Here is a 20,000-nt window from a genome sequence, read left to right as displayed (position 1 = left end):
TTGGTTCACATTGGATATCATCAAATTCATAAAAGTAGTTCGGTCACTTCAAAATGAACAAAACCAAACATAAAGAAAATAACAGTTATATCAAATACATCATTTCAGATACAACCAATCAAATAAACGGACCTGTATAAAATAAAGTGGTTAGGTCGTTTTACTAAATCAAACTCTCCATAATTAGATTATTATGGGTTCAGATTAGCAGTTAGGTACAGATTATTCTGTTACTCTTACAACCATTTTTTTCCAAGTAATTTATAATTATTAACAAATTAACTTCAGTCTTTCTCACGACAACATGTCAGGATATTCTATAACAAGCAGGGGAGGCTGGTGGAGGTAGAAATCAGAGGACGGGCTCATTGTGATCCATGGAATGGTAATGCGCTACCCTCGCATGATCAACTTCAGCTTTCATCGTTTATACACATTTTCATACATTTCTCATCATTGTGAAGGACGATAACCTTCCTGTTGACAATCACTCTTCTGAACCTCATCATCACAGCCCCAGGTGACAAGCCGAGCGTCATCTAACTGTTATGAACTGCGATCAGCGTTATTTATGTATCCATTAACGTCAACAAACTGCATTACAAAATCATCGGGCAGAAATTATCACTCAGACACATCCCAGACTTTTCAGCTGCATATCAGGACATAGAGCAGGACAGATAAGTGCAATTACTGCTTCCTCCTTTAGACGGACGAGGATGTGATGATGATGATAACTCAGGATGGAGAGGTCAGCCCTGTCCAGAAACGACTCCTAGCCCCTTACACCCTAACCCCCTACACCCTAGCTCATTACACCCTAGCCCCCTAACCCCCTACACCCTTGCCCCCTACGTCTTAGCCCCCTACGTCTTAGCCCCCTACGCCCTAGACAGTAGTGTAGATCAGAGAAGAGAGGTTGGACAGGTAGGGTGTGTTCCTGCTGTGTGATTGGTCGGTCGGTCGGTCGGTCATAGCTCCGCCTCACAACTTGGCGTGGTCTTTGAGGATCACCTCCAACTTCTGACTCAGCATGATGTTCCCTCGCACCTTCAGCTTGCCCCCGAAGAACGCCTGTTGGGGTGAGGGGAGGAGGGAGGAGGGAGAGAGGGAGGGAGGGAGGTAGGAAGACAAAGAACAAGTCTGAGTAACTACGGCGCCATTTTCACTCATCTCAGAATAGAAACCAGATAAATTGCGAAGCTCTCAGAAACTAAATCGATAGAAAGTTCATGAGCTGAGGCATAGAATTTTCTCTTAGCGAAATCCCAAAACAATGAAATGCTTAGCTTCTCTGAGAATATCAAGTGGAGGAGGAGGAGGGAGGGAGGGAGGAAGGGAGGGAGGGCTGGGGTAAGTAGCTCAACAGCATGTACTTGTACTGAAGTGAAAAGACCTTCACTGAGCTCCAGGGCTCCTCAGATGTTGTTGTGGTGGAGCAGCACAGGTGAAACCCTGCTGGATGGCTCAGATAGATTCTTTTCACATTGTCCTTGCGTGTGTAGGTCATTGTGATTGTGAGATTGTGTGTGTGAGATTGTGTGTGTGTTACCTTCTGAGGGTTAATCTTGCCCGTCACCACCTCCATGAAGTCTTCGTCAGACACGGTGAAGGTGACGTCTGCCTTCCCGCTGTACGGACCCTTATGTAAGCCCCCTGGTCCTGTCTTCAGATCAATGGCTAGAGAGGGGGAGAGAGAAAGACAGAAAGAGGGGGGGGGGGGAGAAAGACAGAGAGAGAGAGGGGGAGGGAGAGAGAGAGAAGGGGGGGGCGGCAGATAGAGAGAGGGGGGTAGAGATAAAGAGAGAGAGAGGGGGGGGGGGGGTAGAGAGAGGGGGTGGTTAGAGAGAGAGAGAAACCATCAGAATACAGCAATGAGAAACTACCAAGAAAGGTTTCAGGTGTACAGTGTCTACCCAGTAAGTAAGGCCCTCACTAGTGCAGCTTCAGCAGCTGTTAGGAAGTGTTAAAAGGCTGTTGGCACAGGAAAATGTACAGGTAAAGGTGTGTTAGGTGTGTGTGGTGTTGACAGCAGTGTACAGGTAAAGGTGTGTAAGGTGTGTGTGGTGTTGACTCACTCCACTGAGCAGCAGTGTGTCCGTCCTTGGTGATCTCCCACCCAAACACAGCGTTCACCTTCTTCACTAGCTCCGCCCCCATGTCTTTGATCCTCCGTCCGATCTCTGCAAACACCAGGTCGCTCTGGAGACCCCCAGCCTGGGAGGGGTTAAAACACACACACGCATTTCCTTTATCAAATACATATTTAATTTACTACCTGTACATAATTTATACCTGTATATTACTACCTAATGCTCATTTCCTGTGTTAGCTCATTTCCTGTGTGAGGTCATTTTCTGTGTGAGGTCATTTCACAGTGCTAACTGCCTGTGTATCATAGTCACACAGTGAGTATATCTGAAGTGATTTACCTCAGACAGGCTGTCAGGAGAGGCCTCAGCAGCACCATGCAGGTCCACATAGGCCCCAGCCAGAACCACCGCGCCCGTCTCTTCCACCTGAGGGACAGAACTCAGCAGGTCACAGCCGGGTCAGAGAGACAGACACACTGGGTCACAGGCGGGTCAGAGAGACAGACACACTGGCCCGGCCTTCACTGTTAGTCCGGCCATAATCTGAGCACTTCTGAATGATTAAAAGTCCATCATCATTGTTAGTAACGGTCGTCCCAAATTGATAACAATGACGGTACTCAAAACTTAATGAAAATGAAAGTTGTTCATTCTCTCCTTTCATTGCTGTGACATTTATTCACCAATAAACGTTTGGCCTGAATTGCCCTCCACAGGGTCAACGATGCCATTGGCCGTACGGGCGGCCATTACCACAGCGGTGATTAAAGGGACTCACTTTGCACTGGATGTGGATCCTGTTCCCCTCCTTCCACATCTCTGTCTGCAGGGACTGACCCGGCAACACAGGCTTGGCGAAGCGGACCTGAGAGATCAGAACAGTGTTACAGTATTACAGGGGGGGGGGGGGGGGGGGGGGAGAGGGAGCTGCGCTGGTGTTTCACCTTGATGGCCTTGAACAGGGTAGAGGGATGGGGGAGAGGAGGGGAGGGAGGGGGGAGGAGGGGAGGGAGCTGCACTGGTGTTTCACCTTGATGGCTTTGAACAGGGGAGAGGGATGGGGGGAGGAGAGGGAGGAGGGAGCTGTGCTGGTGTTTCACCTTGATGGCCTTGAACAGGGGAGAGCGATGGGGGGAGGAGAGGAGGAGAGGGAGGAGGGAGCTGCGCTGGTGTTTCACCTTGATGGTCTTGAACAGGGGAGAGGGATGGGGGGAGGAGGAGAGGGAGGGAGGAAGAGAGGGATGGGGAGGAGGAGGAGAGGGATGGGGAGGAGGAGAGGGATGGGGGAGTAGGAGAGGGATGGGGAGGAGGAGAGGGATGGAGGAGAAGGATGGGGGGAGGAGAGGGATGGGGAGGAGGAGGAGAGGGATGGGGAGGAGGAGGAGAGGAAGCTGTGCGGTACCTTGATGGCCTTGAACAGGGAGGCATCATTGTTGGCGTACTGCTTCAGGACGTGTCTGGCGGCGAACCCGAAGGAACACAGGCCGTGCAGGATGGGGGTCGCGAACCCTGAGACCGGGGTGGTGGGGGTGGATGACTGATTACTATCTCATACATGGACATATTGAATGACCATTCATTCTAAGTAGCATGCTAGCATGGGTATATTAAATGACCATTCATTCTCAGTAGCATGCTAGGTAGCATATTGAAAGCAGCAGTAGATGATGAGGGCCTCACCTCCCATGGCAGCGAAGCTCGGGTCTATGTGGAGGGGGTTCCAGTCTCCACTGAGACGATACAGGGCGGCCTGCAACCAGCAAGGGGAAAAACCATGTGATCTCACTATCTTTGGGAATATCCTACAGTACAATATGAATATTGAGTACAGACAGGTTTGAACCAATGATGAAGCATTATTGATGCCACTCCTGAAGAATATTGAAGCACTTAGAAACCAACTGCCTAGTGTGTCTCTTAAACACATGACCCCTACAGTGAATCACATGACCCCTACAGTGAATCACATGACCCCTACAGTGAATCACATGACCCAAGGGTGGGTGTGTGTGTGTGTGTGTGTGTGTGTGTGTTGTATAGTTTCAAGTTGATTTAGTTTTAAAGTGCATTATCAGCAGGGTCTCAACACACTGTACATCATACATGATGAGTGTATGGTTGTGTCATGTTAAACACACACCTGGTCTCTGGTGGTGACATCGGTCATCACAGCATCAGGAGCTCTATCAGGGGGGGGCAGGGTGGTCTGGAGGAGAGAGAGACCACAGTTACAGCATCATTTCAACCATACAATGGTCTTAAAGCAGTGGAGGTAGAAATCAGAGGACAGCCTCATTGTAATGCATGGGACGGAATGAGGAACGGTATCAAACACGCGAACATTGAACATCATAGTGAAATATCATAGCCCTTATTTAAGCAGTATGTACACTCGAGGGAGATGTATCAGGGGAGGCTGTTGGAGGTTTCGTACTGTTCCATGCCCTACAATGAGGCCGTCCTCCGATGTCTACCTCCAGCGGCCTCCCCTGTCTAAAAGCTGGCCTATCTGTAGGTGACAGATGGTGAAGGTACCTTTGCTTTGTCAGAGCTCCTCCTCCCTCCGAAACCCCCGGCCCCCACCACGAACACAGACCACTGGTTGTAACACACCAACTCCTTACCACTGTATGTGTTCACTAGAGAGACACACACACACGCACGCACGCACGCACGCACGCACGCACAGACAGACAGACACAGAAACACATACACAGACACAGGTTTTTTCTCACGTCTACATAAAGACTGAATGTGTTTTAATTCCTTACAGTCAGTATTCCAATATAAGACATGGTGCCTGATCTCACAGGGTCATCTGGTAGAGTAGACACTGTGTGGTTAATAATACCAGTGAGTATTGGTTTAATCATATGCAAGCCTGTGGAAATCTAAAATATTTCCAAAACCTAAAATATCCTTCCTCATTCAGTATACCCAGTTGGCATGGAACGACAGCATCAGCATTCACTCCTTCTACCAGAGTACTTTCTGGAAACACATTTGAATAAACAACAACCACCACCACCACCACCACCACCACCACCTTACCATCCATGAGAATAACTGCTCCGGAGCCTTTGTCCAACACGTCAGCTATGGTGGCCTGTGAGGTCAATGTTCCTGCAAATGAGGAATTAATAGTTCAAATCAGTTTATTTTATGGAAAGAAGATGTTGGAGTGAAAGAGGCAGCAACAGGATATGTGATACTGACCTGATGTGGGGAGGGGCTTATACAACTCTAGGTACTGCTCCCCATGCAACACCTGGAGGGGGGGGTGGGGGGGGGGGGCAAGGGGGGAGAGGGAGAGAGGGAGGTGATTACAATTGTTGTTCAGATATCGTTTTTTCATTCTTCTGCCAACAACAGAACAGTCTTTTGGCCTACAGTAGCTGGATACAGGCCACGCTGAAACACACTTAGAGTGAGCAACAACATACTACTCAGTATCAAAACCTAAATGATGGATCCATCTCCAGTGGAGATGCACAGTTTGTAATGGCTTTTTTTGTTGTTGATATTTTTCATTTTTGATTAGATAGAGACAGTGTAGTAGAGAGACAGGAAAGGAAGGAGGAGAGGGTATGTCAGCAGGGCATGGGCCGGATTCAAACCCATGACGTGGGCATGTGTGTGCACTGTAGGCCATGGTGCTAGACCACTGGACCACCCCAGGTCATAGTGCTAGACCCCCCCAAGCCGTGGTGCTAGACCAGTGGACCACCCCAGGCCGTGGTGCTAGACCCCCCCAGGCCGTGGTGCTAGACCACTGGACCACCCCAGGCCGCGGTGCTGGACCACTGGACCACCCCAGGCCACACAGTTTGTAATGTCAACAGTGTTTCTAGAGCGTTGCTCCAGTATCTGACCCTGGAGAAGTCAATGTTGAGCCCCGGTACGGCCCCCAGGCCCCCGTCCATCATGGCTGCCTGGGAGGGGATCACCCCGAAGGTGGGCAGGCAGCTGAAGTCCTGGCTACCCTCGTAGAGGAAGCGCAGGTGGTCCTCCTCCCGGGTGGACATGCCCACCCCCAGGGCGTATAGGATGCACTGGGTGTTGCTGTAGCTGAACGATGTCTCCGGAAGCTTCTGGCCTATCGCCTCGGCCTGAGGGAGGAGAGGAGAGTTAGAGTCTGACTCTGTCCCCTAGACACTACTCCCTAGACCCTAGACCCTACCCCCTAGACATTAGACCCTAACCCCTAGACATTAGACCCTAACCCCTAGACATTAGACCCTAACCCCTAGACATTAGACCCTAACCCCTAGACCATCTCGTGATGATTACAATGCTGTTCTTCAGTATCTCTACTACTGTTACTGATATCTCCTGATGATAAGGATGCTGTTCTCCAGTATCTCTAGACCCCCCCCCCTCTGTGAACCCTGTCTCCAGTATCTCTAGACCCCCCCCCCCCCCCCTCTGTGAACCCTGTCTCCAGTATCTCTAGACCCCCCCCCCCCCCTCTGTGAACCCTGTCTCCAGTATCTCTAGACCCCCCCCCCTCTGTGAACCCTGTCTCCAGTATCTCTAGACCCCCCCCCCTCTGTGAACCCTGTCTCCAGTATCTCTAGACCCCCCCCCCCTCTGTGAACCCTGTCTCCAGTATCTCTAGACCCCCCCCCCCCTCTGTGAACCCTGTCTCCAGTATCTCTAGACCCCCCCCCCCTCTGTGAACCCTGTCTCCAGTATCTCTAGACCCCCCCCCCTCTGTAAACCCTGTCTCCAGTATCTCTAGACCCCCCCCCCCCTCTGTGAACCCTGTCTCCAGTATCTCTAGACCCCCCCCCCCCTCTGTGAACCCTGTCTCCAGTATCTCTAGACCCCCCCCCCCCTCTGTGAACTCCCTGTCTCCAGTATCTCTAGACCCCCCCCCCCTCTGTGAACCCCCTGTCTCCAGTATCTCTAGACCCCCCCCCCCCCCCTCTGTGAACCCTGTCTCCAGTATCTCTAGACCCCTTCCCCCTCCTGTTTTCAGAGGCCATCTGCACCGATTGTCCCTGCGAAGCTGGGTTGCCATGGCTCCAAGTCAAATGTCACCGTGTCCCCATGCCGACCCGAGGCAACGCTGTGACTAACAGCCTGGCTGTGCTCCTGTCACATGGTCCAGAGACACTCCCCTAACCCTGACTCCCTGGATACTCATTTTGTAGATCTGATCGACAAGGGATGGGTATAAGCAGAGAGGGGAGTATCACGCTAACACTCATCCAGTTTGGTTTCAGATCTACTAAATGAGTCATCACCTCGCCTGTTGGAGCCGTGGAAGGTTGGTGAGGGGTCAACCAGGGCCGTGGTGACATGTGACTCAGCGCTATGGCAACTCGGCTTCAAAGTGACAGGTCTGACAGACGTCTTCTGAAGACGACATCCCTGGCAGGGCGAGCGGTGACGGCGCATCATTAGCGCCCGCCATCTGTCCTGCTCTGTCCTGTCTGCAGGAGATGTTGTTAATAAAGTTTGATTATATTCAAATTAAATTAGGTTAGATTCGAAACGTGATCGGATTGGTCGAAGACGACTTTACCAGGTGAGCTGCCTTCACCGATCATCCGGCGCCAAATCAGTGGACTTCCTAGTGGGAAGCCAGCAATCTGAACAGAAGGACAGGGTCCGATACAGCCACAGAACCAGAACTCAACCAACACCGGGAGCCAAGTTTCAATTAAAGTCCATTTCAGAACTGGCTCCCGCTGCAGCGTCGGTTCCAGGTGGATGACGTATCAGACCGGTCCATCTGTTCGGGTTCCTCGATGGAGAGAATGAGGAAGTCATGTTTATCCAGACGGGGCTGGAGACTCACTGGGTTGATGCCTGAGGAAGAGGGGGAGGAGGCGGGGGAGGAGGCCAAGGCACTGGTTGGGTTGGGGGCCAGGCCCGGGTCAGACTCCATGCTGGACAGGACATCCACCAATGAGGTCAGAGATGCTATGAACACCACACAGACAGAGGAGAGAAGAAGAAGAGATTAGATTCTATAACCACAGAGAGGGGGGGAGAAAGAGAGAGAGAGAGAGAAGAGAGGATGAGATTCTATAACCACCACACAGAGAGAGAGAGAGAGAGAGAGAGAGAGAAGATGAGAATCTATAACTACAACAGAGAGAGAGAGAGATGAAAGGATGAGAATCTATAACCACTACACAGAGAGAGGGAGAGAGAGAGAAAAAGGTCAAATGAGTCATTCAATAACACTCTACAGTCCACCCACAAACAGCAGAAGAAGACAGGAGAGGAGCCACATGAGTCACCCAATAACACTCTCTGCCAGCACAACCAGGAAGTGTTATTAAAATACGATACATTCTAATGCAACATAACTTTACCGGTCCGTCTGTTACATAATCCATAACCCATCTGTTACACACCAGTCAATAACTTCAGCAGCAGAACAGGAGATGGAGAGGAGTCAAATAAAGACATAAAACACAATTACAAGTCCATAAGTTAGTCCGTCGACAAGACTCCACAACAGCGAATATGAGAAGGAGAAGGAGAAGGAGAGAGGGGGGAGAGAGAGAGAGGAAAGAGGAGAGAGGGGAGAGAGCAAGAGAGAGAGAGAGGGGAAAGAGCTGAGGAGAGAGAACAGGTGAGAGATAGAGAGCAGAGAGGAGAGAGGAGAGGAGAGGTGACAGAGGAGAGAGAGAAGAGTGAAGAGGAGAGAGGAGGTGAACCCCAGTAGACTGTTCTGGAACAGAGAACAGCAACAAGTGCTCTTTAAGGTACAAGTGAGCAGCACTACAAAGACATGCTAATGAGATGAACCTCCCGGGGGAATAAACTACCACCCCCATGATGCACTGCTGCTACGGATGCTGCTGCTACTGTACAGGCAAGGGCAGGGAGAGAGGGAAGAAGGAGGAGGAGGAGGAAGAGGAGAAGAAAGAGAGAGAGAAAGAGCTAGAAGGGGGGCAGGAGGGGGGTGGGGGCAGGGGGGCTCTTCTTCTGTGGTATTGGTATTGGATCTCTTCTTCTGTGGTATTGGTTACATGCTTCAACTACTGTTGTTACAAAGCCAGAAGAGTGCAAACTCTGTACACTAACCCTATTCCAATATTTGACAACTAGAATATTACACACATGTTCTGTGTGTGTGTGTGTGTGTGTGTGTGTGTGTGTGTGTGTGTGTGTGTGTGTGCATGTCAGTGTTTGTTTGTGTGTGTCTTACCTTGGATGTTGGCAGGCTTGACAACATCAGTGAAGTCACAGATGTGTGTGTGTGTGTGTGTGTGTGCGTGTGTGCGTGTGTGTGTGCGTATATATGTTACCTTGGATGTTGGCAGGCTTGGTGGCATCAGTGAAGTCACAGATGTCGTCCCATTGGTCCCTCACTGCCTCGGGGGACATGCTCTGGTTCCTGTGCCTCACTATACGGCCCTTCGAACGCTCCCAGCGCACTGCACACACACACCAGGGAATATTGAATCCTCTAGAACAGACAGTACCATCCATTCCCAAGGGAGAAGAACACATTCTAACAGTCTACTTACATTTCCCGATCCAGCCAGCGCCAACCTGCACCAGGAGACAACAATCAAGTCAGAGATAAACACGCCTTATATTCAAGACTAATGAACATGTGACACATGTGTCACACACACACACACACACACACACACCTCAAACAGGCCTCCATTCTCCTGACACTGCTGGTGACACAACCACAGCACCAGCGGGGCCACGTACTCCGCCTTCAACGACTCTAGCAGATCTGGAGACAACAGACAACAAAACATCAACAACGTCAACATGAAACCATGCAAGTCACAGTGATAGCCTAGCAGCACTTTGCTTCGTTGAGAAACCAAAGCATTTCATTGCAGCGTCTACGGCTGTATTCTGTGAATACGACGAATAAAGTTTGACTTGATTTAAAACGGTAGAGGAAACAGAAGTCACTGCGGGACATATGGTCCAATGTCACAACACGGTAGCGGGTAGGAAGTGGGCATGTATGACATCTGCCAGGCAGAGGAAGGAGGCAGATGCCAGTCTGACAAGCATAGGCCTTGATGACGCCTCATTAAATACCCGACCCACAAACCAGAAAGGTCATCTCTCCCGGAGACACGCCAGAGCATTCATCTCTGGCTAGGGTCATACACTCTTAGAAACAATGGTTCTAAAAGGGTTCTTCATGTGTCCTGATGGGGTAACCCGTTGAAGAACCCTTTTGGGTTGGATGTTGAACCCTTTTCACAGAAGGTTCTAAATCAAATTCAACATCCAACCTAAAAGGATTCTTCAAAGGGTTCCCCTCTGAGGACAAATGAAGAACCTTTTTAGAACCATTAAAGACAGTTACTCTGTCATTACTAAATATATAGTTTAATTTGCCTTGAAATGTTTACATGGAGGCGCCGCCAAGTCCACAGCGTGGCGCAGCGCCACTCTGACATTCTCTGGGGAGATCCCTGAGCCGTGGGTGGTGGCACACTACTATTCGAAGTTCATCTTAAATCTCAGTGTTATGAACCGTAATTTGTGTATCGGTAGAAAATGTGTTTATCGGTAGAAATGTATTTGGAGGCAAACTGCCGCTCCTACAGAGTTTGTAGGACAACAGTAGGCCAACATGAGTGTCACATTATGCAACAGATCAAGTCAGATCACAGTGGAGAAGCATTCGCCTTGAGGGTTTTACACAGGAGAGGCAGGCTCTAGGCGCTAGGCGCTAGGGGCTCCATTCACTTTCAATGGCAGCCGGGCGGCAGGAGAGACGCTCTGCTCTGCTCCTCTTCTGTTCTCCTCTGCTCTGCTCTCCTCACCCTCCCTTTCCTCTTCCTCCCCACCTTGCCCCTCCCTCCCCCCCACTCCCCCCCTCACCTGGGGGCATGACGGTCTCTGTGAGGCGTGATCCAGCGGTGGGGGCGATGGTGTTGCAGTGGATGTTGTACTTGAGTCCCTCGATGGCCAGGGTGTTGGCCAGCCCCAGCATGCCCAGCTTGGCTGCGCTATAGTTGGCCTGGCCGAAGTTACCATAGATGCCAGCCGCCGATGATGTCATGACGATTCTGGGCACAGACAGGGCACCGTGACACGTCAGGGTAATCAAGACTGGCGGGGGGGGGGGGGGGGGGGGGGGCGTGGGTAGGTGGGGGTGTGTGTGTGAGTGAGTGATTGAGTGTGTGTGTGTGTTTGTATTAAAGTGTGTGTGTGTGTGTGTGTGTGTGTGTGTGTTTACGCTCAGTTCACCTCAGTCAAGCAGCAGTAACAGGCAAACACAATACAACAGCAAATACACAAATCACACTGGGGTTGTAACAAACCCAGCGACCCAGAAACACTCCCAGAACCTACTGTACTATACTGCTCAAATCAGGGAAATGTCCTCACTAAAAATACACTTGTAGGACAGGAGAACACAGACTTGGGTGCTTGTGCTGCAAATCATAAGCAATCATAACGTAGGAGTTCCCTCTCTGTCTGATGAGAACAGGCAGACCCACCTGTGTTTGAACCTGAGACAGACGCACAGTGGATGGACTAATACAGGCCTACTCTGCAGCTGTCACACCCTAACTACTGTCTAGGGTGGGATTAGTACCAGGTCTGCGTTGCTGGGTGAGAGAAGGCTTGGGGTCGATTTAGGATTTCCTTCTGCCTAAGTGACAACAGTGATGCTGAGTTTGACCCCAGACCCTTTACTGCAGAGGTCATTACCATACCTTCCAAACTTCTGCTTCTTCATGTGGTCCCACGCGGCCCTGGTGACCATGAAGGAACCCCTCAGATGGACTCTGTGGATCAGGTCTGAAATACAAGAGATGGGATGGATCAGTTTAATTACTGAACTATGAAATACAAGAGCATGGGTGGATCGGTTTAATCCCTGAACTATGAAATAAAGAGTATGTATGGACCAGTGTAATTACTGAACTATTACAAACAAGACTATGGATGGATCAGTGTAATTACTGAACTATAAAATACAGAGTATGTATCCATGTATTCACAACAGTGTCAATATGCTGTGTAGGAGATGTGAAATACAAGAGATGGGATGGCTCAGTTTAATTACTGAACTATTAGAAAGAGGGCATGGATGGATCAGTGTAATTACTGAACTATGAAATACAAGAGAATTAATGGATCAGTTTAATTACTGAGCTATGACATACAGCAAATGGATGTATCCGTATATATTCACAACAGTGTTAGGATGCTGTGCATGAGGTGTGAAATACAACAGATTGGATGGACCAGTGCCATCACAAGGATGTGGTCTGATGACATACAGACCAGGGGAGACTGGTGGACGCATGGAATGGAATGAGGAACGGTATGACACCTCCACCAGCCGCCCCGATACAGACCCTATGCATCTCCCTTGAGAAAGAAATCGTTTATCTCAAAGTACTTCCTGGTTAAATAAGGGCTATGAAATTTCACTATGATGTTCAGTGTTCAATGTATGACATTTCACTATGATGTGGATGAGATCTAGAATACAGTGCTATGATGATTTATCAATGCAATCACTACGAGATACAGAGCTATGATGTATTAGCGTAATGACTATGAAACACAGGGTATGGATGTGGTCGTATATTTTAAATATGTTTTTAGGGCATTTCTGCTTTATTGGAATAGAGATAGTTGAGATTGACAGGAAGGATGGGAGAGAGAGAGAGAGAGGGGGATGACATGCAAGACGTGTCGAGGGTCGAAATCAAACCAGGAACCTTGCGATTATGTGGTATGCACATTAGTGTGCTACGCCACTAAGCACCCCTCAGGATGTAGTCGTATATTTACAGGAGTCACTGTCAGTATGCTGTGTGTGAGATCTGTATTAAAAGGCTACAGCAGTAACAATACAGCAATCTCCTCTATCCCAACCCCTCTCCTCCCTCCTGTCTCTGAACACACGTGACCAGTCGGTCCAAACACAGCTGCTGCACTGCATGTAGACTATTGTATGTTTGGTTCTTGTAAAGAATCAAAACATACATGAATTTGGATAGTATGAATCCTTACCCCAATCCAGATCACTTGTCCTGCCAAAGGAGCGGTCTCGAAGTATCCTGAAATATTTTCATGTGTGAAATAAAACGTCATATGTGAGTGAGCAAAATAATTTATTCTATTTATCATGTACTAAATAAGCAATGGTTCTCGCTGTAACTTATCAATACAGCACATAGTGGGGAACTAGAAAATAAAAAATAAAAACTTACCCTGCATTATTTATAACAATATCTGGGAAAGAGAAGCACAAATATGTCTTGAAATTCATGTCAGAAGGAAATGTATCCCCCAAATGTATTGCATATAAACAAGTGTGTTCAATCAAGCCTATAGTGAACATGTAATCTAATCATGTTTTATTTTCAGCCGTATAGTACTTTCGTATACATAGTGTACATTTACTATGAAAGCAGCATTTTATCTCTGTTATTGATTTAAGAGGGACATGGTCTGAATACAAACCTATTCTCCCAAACGCGTCCAGGGCTGTCTGGATTAGTTTTTCCCCATCCTCTACAGAGTCTGTGTACACAACAAGGAGGTGGTTGGAGGTTAAAGGTGAAGCATCTGGGCCGACCTCAAGGCTGTGTGCCTCTGCCCTGTGACCTGTGACCTCCCCACTAACACCCTGACCGGGAAACACGTGACAAATGAAACCGTGGGAACTACAGTAGAAACCAGGGGAGGCTGGTGGAGGTAGAAATCGGCGGACAGCCCGTCCTCCGATTTCTACCTCCACCAGCCTCCCCTGGTAGAAACATGGTTATATAGTATGAAGCATGAGAGGTGTCGGTAGAGACTACCTACCGTAGTTGGCCACTGCCTTGCCTCCCTTGGCTCTTATCTCCTCCACTACTTTATCAGCCAGCACTGAACTCTTCCCCCCTCCTTTTATGTCTCCTCCAAGGTCGTTCACTAGGTACATGGAAGAGGCATTCTATTACGGAGACTTGGCCTAAGCATACGATTCATGGTTCATGACCCCAGAGTTAGTTCTTGACACATATAAAGACAAGAGCTGTGTTCCAAAAGGCGTTCTTGTGTATACCAAGTACGGTCTATGCTCTAGATAGAGTGCAAGAACGCATTTTGGAACACAGCCATTGTTTTCAGGACATCTAAAAAATAAATAAACGTTATTTATTCATAAACACATCTTTAAGACAGGAGTCTAAGCTAATGACTCATTCTTACCAACAACCGAAGCGCCCCTCTCACCAAACGCCAAGGCATATTCTCTGCCAAGCCCTGTGGAAACAAAACAAGATGACACCAAGGATGGTGGAGGTAGAAATCAGAAGACAGCCGCCCCTGGTTCAATGATCAAGAGAAAATCAATGCTGAGTTTGTAGAACAAATTCAAATGTCCTGGACATGTAGCAGGAGCACAAAGCTATTTCGACATTGTCAGAGTATGGTAGAGCTAAGACATTATTCCATTGTCAGTTGGAATAAGAGTTGCCTGTCTGTGTGCATCATGGCTGTGTGTGTTGACACTGTGTTGCTGCTGCAGCAGGGGAGGCTGGTGGAGGCAGAAATCGGAGGACAGGGTCATTGTAATGCATGGAATGGAGTGAGAAATGGTATCAAACGGTATCACACAAACGGTATCACACAGGACTACCGTCTTCCACCAGCCTCCCCTGTGCTGCATTGCCCTTTCACACACTACCAGCCAGGCATTCAATAAATGTACTTTGTTCTGTGCAACTAGGGGGTGAGTGATATCACCACAGCCACAATATTGCAACATTGACAGTGGAGAAGAGCAGTCAAGCTGCTAGTGAGACCGTTAGCAGAGCTGAAACTACCTGGTAGTGAGTTTAGACTAATCCTATCATGTGAAGATGTAGGTATGGGAGTATAGAGGTTCTGATAAGGAGATGAATGTGCAAGGCTGTCTAAGCTAGCAGACGGGCAATGACATAACAAGCACTAGCCAGCTGCTAAAGCTAGCTTAGGATATCAAGCTCTTGACTTCCTCACGACCATAATTAGCAACCCCCGCTCTGCATATCTCCGAAGGTTTCATAATCAGGCTCACACATTAGAAAAATAGCCAACTAGCATAGACATAGTTCGCAAGAAAGCTAACGCTAGCTCCCATCATAAAGCAACAAAGTTAGCAGGCATTGTTTACCTCCACCGGCCCCCGTGACGAGGACAACTTTCCCCTCGAAAGTCAAAGGCACAGACATGATAGTTTGGAATCTGGATTTTCACTCTATGTTCAAGTGAGAGCTGCAACAACAACACAAGTTCAGAGTGAGTGTGTGTGCGATGACAGCTCAAGATGAACTTTGGCCTACTTCCGCAAGGGGGACGCTGGGTAGTCAGAATCTAACCAATCGCAGAGATCCAAGTCCCACAGCTACACTTCATTATAAAGGTGATTTACCTGAGGGGTAATTTCAGTTCGTACCATATTTGTTATGCATAGAAAATGTCAATGCCTGTCAATCAGGCAATTATTATCTTATCATTTCCACTTTGAAGCACTGTATTGGACTAATAATGTTTTACCTACAGTCATGAATAATATTCATTGAGGGCTGCTGTGCTTCCATGCTAAATTTTAAATCAAATCAAATCAAATCAAAATTTATTTATCAAATACACAGAATACAGCCGTAGACGGTGCAATGAAATGCTTAGGGCATGCTAGTGATTAGTGTTTTAGTTGTGATAACATGATTAATGACTCTTTATTTGTGATATCTTGCCATATACAGCGTTTAAAACATTCGGCCTAATAATTGTGCTTGTGTGAGAACAATTAGAATTTGATTGTGGGTGTTTGGGTGACTCAACTCGAAATGATGATAGGTACTTGCAATTATGCCTTTCAGCCTTTTGCATGATATTATTTCTGAGAAAATCAATAAAAGAAGTGGGCATCTGAATCACGCATACATTTTCATAAAGTCAAGATGGATCACATTACTGTATTACTTAAATGAAAAAACACAGCCTCACATTGCAGAGCAGGCCTGTTCAATATCACACTTTCCTCAGTCTCACTCTGAACATTATTGACCTGCAAAAGACACCCTGACATTTCATTTGGGTCGGAGTTATGGATTTGAAACACAGACATTGTATACAGTATATATGCTTCTTGTATAACATAATTGATTAGAAGTAGGGATCAACCACAAAAGGACCCCACCCCGCCTCCAAAATTGAACTGACCCTTTCAAATGTGTAACAATGGCTGCTTTCCACAGACAAGCCAATTCTTTACCATTTTGGGGGGTGGCCAAGAGAGACCAGGTCCATTATGGTGAATGCTGAGGCTTACAATGGCATGTATAGGTTTTATTGCATTTGGAAGACACAGTATAGACAATAGGCTTAGATTCTAAGATTCTCTTAGGCTTAGATTCTACACCTATATGTGTGGGCAAGTTGAGTTGAAGGTCTCACATTTTTCTTGAGCTACAGTATGTGATGATGACCTCTTCACCCCCACTACCCCCCTGTACAAGTTTCTCTCCTGTTAAACAATAAATAAATAAATAATAATAATAATAATTTTTCCTTCTTCTAGCATTGTGACTGCCGATGGCCCCTGGTCATCCAAGCATTGATTACTTTATCTTATGATGACTGATGGATAGATGATTCACTTACTTGAACAAATGTATTTGTTGTAAGTTGCTTTGGATAAAGGCGTCTGCTAAATGCCATAAATGTAAATGTAAATATGGGCATATATAAATAAATAGATAGATACAGACAGACAGACACATAGATAGATAGATAGATAGATAGATAGATAGATAGATAGATAGATAGATAGATAGATAGATAGATAGATAGATAGATAGATAGATAGATAGATAGATCTGGAAGAGCTTATGTAATGTAAGATGTCTGTTGTTCAAAGTGTCCAGTGATATGGAAATGATTCCATGAACTTGATGAAGGTTACATAACTGTCAGATTGTATCCCCCTCTTTCACCGTTTAAATAGACTTTTTTAAATATAAATAATAGCTCCAAAATAAAAAACTAATTTTGAAAACAGTAAGAACGGCCACAAATACCATACAGGTATCCGCACTTAGTAAGATTAACAAGTGATTAATGACCAAGTCGTGATCAACTGATTTGTCAAGTGATTTACCTAATATTTGAAAGTAAAAATAAATAAATCATTGAAAATAACGTTGAATTTAAAGAATTAATTTGACATGAATCATTTTACAAATACTAGCCTAAGACTTCGGCGGGAGGGATAATGATGAAGAGAGATCGTTACAACTGTGACCTGCTCATGCTGTGCCATGAGATGACAGCTACAGCAGACCTCACCGCGCAGGCGCAGAGAGACCGTTCTCTCCCGCGACGATACGTATCACACACACACACACACACACGCACACACACACGCACGCACGCACGCACACACATACACACACGAACACACACACACAACGGAGGCTTCCATCAAGATGGGCTGATATTCAATTGTCCTGCTGTTCCTCAGTAGCCTAAAGTAATCGTAGCAGATTCAAACTAGGGTACTGGGCCTACACACCTGTCGTTGTTTTATAGGGAAGAATAATCAGTTCGGGAGGGATGTCTGATATCATGGACCGTTATGATACTGACCAGAACATTATGGACCGGGACCTAGTCTGGATTGCCCTGTGTTCGGCCATACCCTGTTTCTTTCCGCTGTTTTTTATTCTGATTTTATTCTGAACCGCTTATTTATAAGGCATCTTCAAAATGGTTCATTTGGAGTGGTTGCGCCGAGGAAATGAGACACACTATCAATCGCTTTTTGACAAAAATTTGAAAGATAACGGCGGAATGAGCGGCTGTCGAGAAACTCTTCCTCACCTACATTATTTCGTTTCAATTTTTTAAGATTATTATTTTATTTTTTTTGCTATGCTCTATTGCGCAGGCGTGCTAGCCGGGACGCTGTCAGCGCGCTTCGCTACATTCTTGCGTGATGTCTACGGGAGGAAAGTGGTGAAAACAGAACATTAAAATGCCTTGGAAAAGTGATATTGCGCCAGCCCAAGGATTTATTTGTGATCCTTAAAGAATACTTTGCGCCGTGTAAAGAATGTCAGGGGCATCCAATACAGAACCAGAAGGAGTAGTCTCCAAAGTTAAAGTAAAAAAACAGATCAAGACAATCGTGCATGATTTGGAGACCATTCTAGGAGACTTGAAGGATGTAGCCAAGGAACTCAAAGAGGTAAGTGAAACCATTTCCCTCATGGACACAAACGTGTCTTTTATTTTATTAACATGCACGTGTTCTGATAATCTTTTTTCTTTTGCTGATGAACTGGATCTTTGTTAAACATCTAACGGTTCTTGAAAGAAAGACAGAAGTCCAGGGCCTAGGTGGACTGACTCTAGATACCATGGAATTGATGGACTTGGCCTAGACTATCATATCTCATCATAAATCTTCCCGGTAGACGTGAGAGACGTGTAGGACAGGTTGTCAAGGTGCGGAGGATGACATCTCCCGGTTTGATGTGTAAAGGATTGGATTTAAGTGGAAAATTTAATCATGATAAATTGTTAATCGTGTAGCTCACCGGCATGGTTTTGCATTGCATTTCATCATCTAATGCAGTGTGCTGTTTGCATGGGAATTGTCTCCTGTCAAATTCTGATATCCCACAGTCGCTCTCTGGGAACCTTGTCAGAATAGCAGGGTTTTGACAGTGCAGCTGTCACCGTGTCCGAAATAATTTCAGATCATTTGGGATTATAATTTCAGCTCATTAATTCATTTATGGCTTGCTTTATTTGGTTGTGATGACACTCGTTGATAATCCGCGTTGTCTCATCTGTCATTATAAACCGCACTGCACATTCTAACCTGCTTTTACCGCTAGATGTGTTTTGACAAGGAGTAAAGAAACATCCGGCACGTTGAACTGAACAGCGAACACACACTTGGTGAACACACACTCTCACTCTCACACACTCGGTGAACACACATTCTCACTCTCACACTACATGACAGGCTGTCACTTGAATACAACCTATACATTGTTGTGTCTTTTCCTCTTGTATTATGGATGGAACACAGTTGACACACTGTTTTTCTAACACACACACACACACACACACACACACACACACACACACACACACACACACTCACACACTCACACACACACACACACACACAGACACACACACACACACACACACACACATACACATACACACACACACACACACACACACACACACACAGACACACGCACACACACTCACACACACACACACACACACACACACACACACACACACACACACACACACACCTTGAGGGTTCTCTATTCATTATCAAGCCAATGTTCCAGCAAATCCCATTTAAATGCATTTATCTTCAGCAGTACAAGTCACACTGCACTGGATCCTAGCCTGTGTTTGGAGGGAGCTGAACCCAGATACAGATACAAGAGAGAGAGAGAGAGAGAGAGAGAGAGAGAGAGAGAGAGAGAAAGAAATAAGATCAAACGAGAATAGAGAAAGAGAGAGAGACAGACAAAGAGAGAGAGAAAGAGAGAGAGAGAGAGGCAGAGAGCAAGAGTGAGAAAGAGAGAGAGAGAGAGAGAGAGAATCATCATGCCCTACAGCATGTGGCACTGGATACTCTTACCCTTTTGTGTCCCACTAAATCATCTCTTTAAGACTCATCCCTTTAAAACTCATCCCTTCACGACTCATCCCTTCACGACTCATCCCTTTAAGACTTATCCCTTCACGACTCATCCCTTTAAGACTCATGCGTGGAGATTGTGGTGTACAGCCCAGTTATTACAGCATATACTCTGATTTGGATACGCTAATAATATTTCCAAACCCTTAATAGCGATAATGCGTCTTTGGCTTTGTCAGTGGTACTTTGAAATGTCATAGGCATTCTTATCACTATAAATACAT

At 46.7% G+C, this 20,000-nt stretch overlaps 2 protein-coding genes across 2 annotated transcripts in view; one reads left to right on the top strand and one right to left on the bottom strand.

The window, feature by feature from the left end:
* Window positions 1-867: 867 nt before the first annotated feature.
* Window positions 868-15,339, bottom strand: hsd17b4 (hydroxysteroid (17-beta) dehydrogenase 4). Its single transcript, XM_083672870.1, has 24 exons — window positions 15,208-15,339; window positions 14,262-14,315; window positions 13,875-13,982; window positions 13,530-13,589; window positions 13,277-13,298; window positions 13,077-13,123; window positions 11,765-11,849; window positions 10,923-11,110; window positions 9,716-9,807; window positions 9,587-9,611; window positions 9,365-9,493; window positions 7,900-8,024; window positions 5,966-6,202; window positions 5,310-5,361; window positions 5,145-5,216; window positions 4,629-4,732; window positions 4,234-4,299; window positions 3,774-3,843; window positions 3,496-3,602; window positions 2,872-2,958; window positions 2,433-2,519; window positions 2,079-2,217; window positions 1,553-1,680; window positions 868-1,074 (listed from the first exon to the last, which is right to left on the bottom strand). The coding sequence occupies exons 1-24, from the start codon at window positions 15,263-15,265 to the stop codon at window positions 985-987; spliced, it is 2,232 nt and encodes a 743-aa protein (XP_083528996.1). The 5' UTR covers window positions 15,266-15,339; the 3' UTR covers window positions 868-984.
* A 2,695-nt stretch (window positions 15,340-18,034) lies between these two features.
* Window positions 18,035-20,000, top strand: part of prr16 (proline rich 16) — a gene marked incomplete at its 3' end in the record, with an annotated part of 3,945 nt that continues 1,979 nt past the window's right edge. Inside the window, exon 1 of the mRNA XM_083673014.1 lies at window positions 18,035-18,285. Coding sequence (XP_083529140.1) covers window positions 18,151-18,285 — 135 coding nt within the window. The 5' untranslated portion in view covers window positions 18,035-18,150. The remainder of the gene's footprint in view (window positions 18,286-20,000) is intronic.

The sequence above is a fragment of the Argentina silus genome, assembly GCF_951799395.1.
Source record: "Argentina silus genome assembly, chromosome: 7".
Lineage (NCBI taxonomy): Eukaryota > Metazoa > Chordata > Actinopteri > Argentiniformes > Argentinidae > Argentina > Argentina silus.
Note: the sequence above shows the minus strand (reverse complement) of the source record. Positions and strands in the feature narration are given on the sequence as shown.

Coding starts and splice junctions, on each gene's coding strand:
- hsd17b4 (XM_083672870.1), bottom strand. CDS start 15,265: ATGTCTGTGCCTTTGACTTTCGAGGGGAAAGTTGTCCTCGTCACGGGG. Junction 13,983..14,261: donor GAGGGGCGCTTCGGTTGTTG/GTAAGAATGAGT, acceptor CCATGTACCTAG/TGAACGACCTTGGAGGAGAC. Junction 13,124..13,276: donor ATTGTTATAAATAATGCAGG/GTAAGTTTTTAT, acceptor AAAATATTTCAG/GATACTTCGAGACCGCTCCT.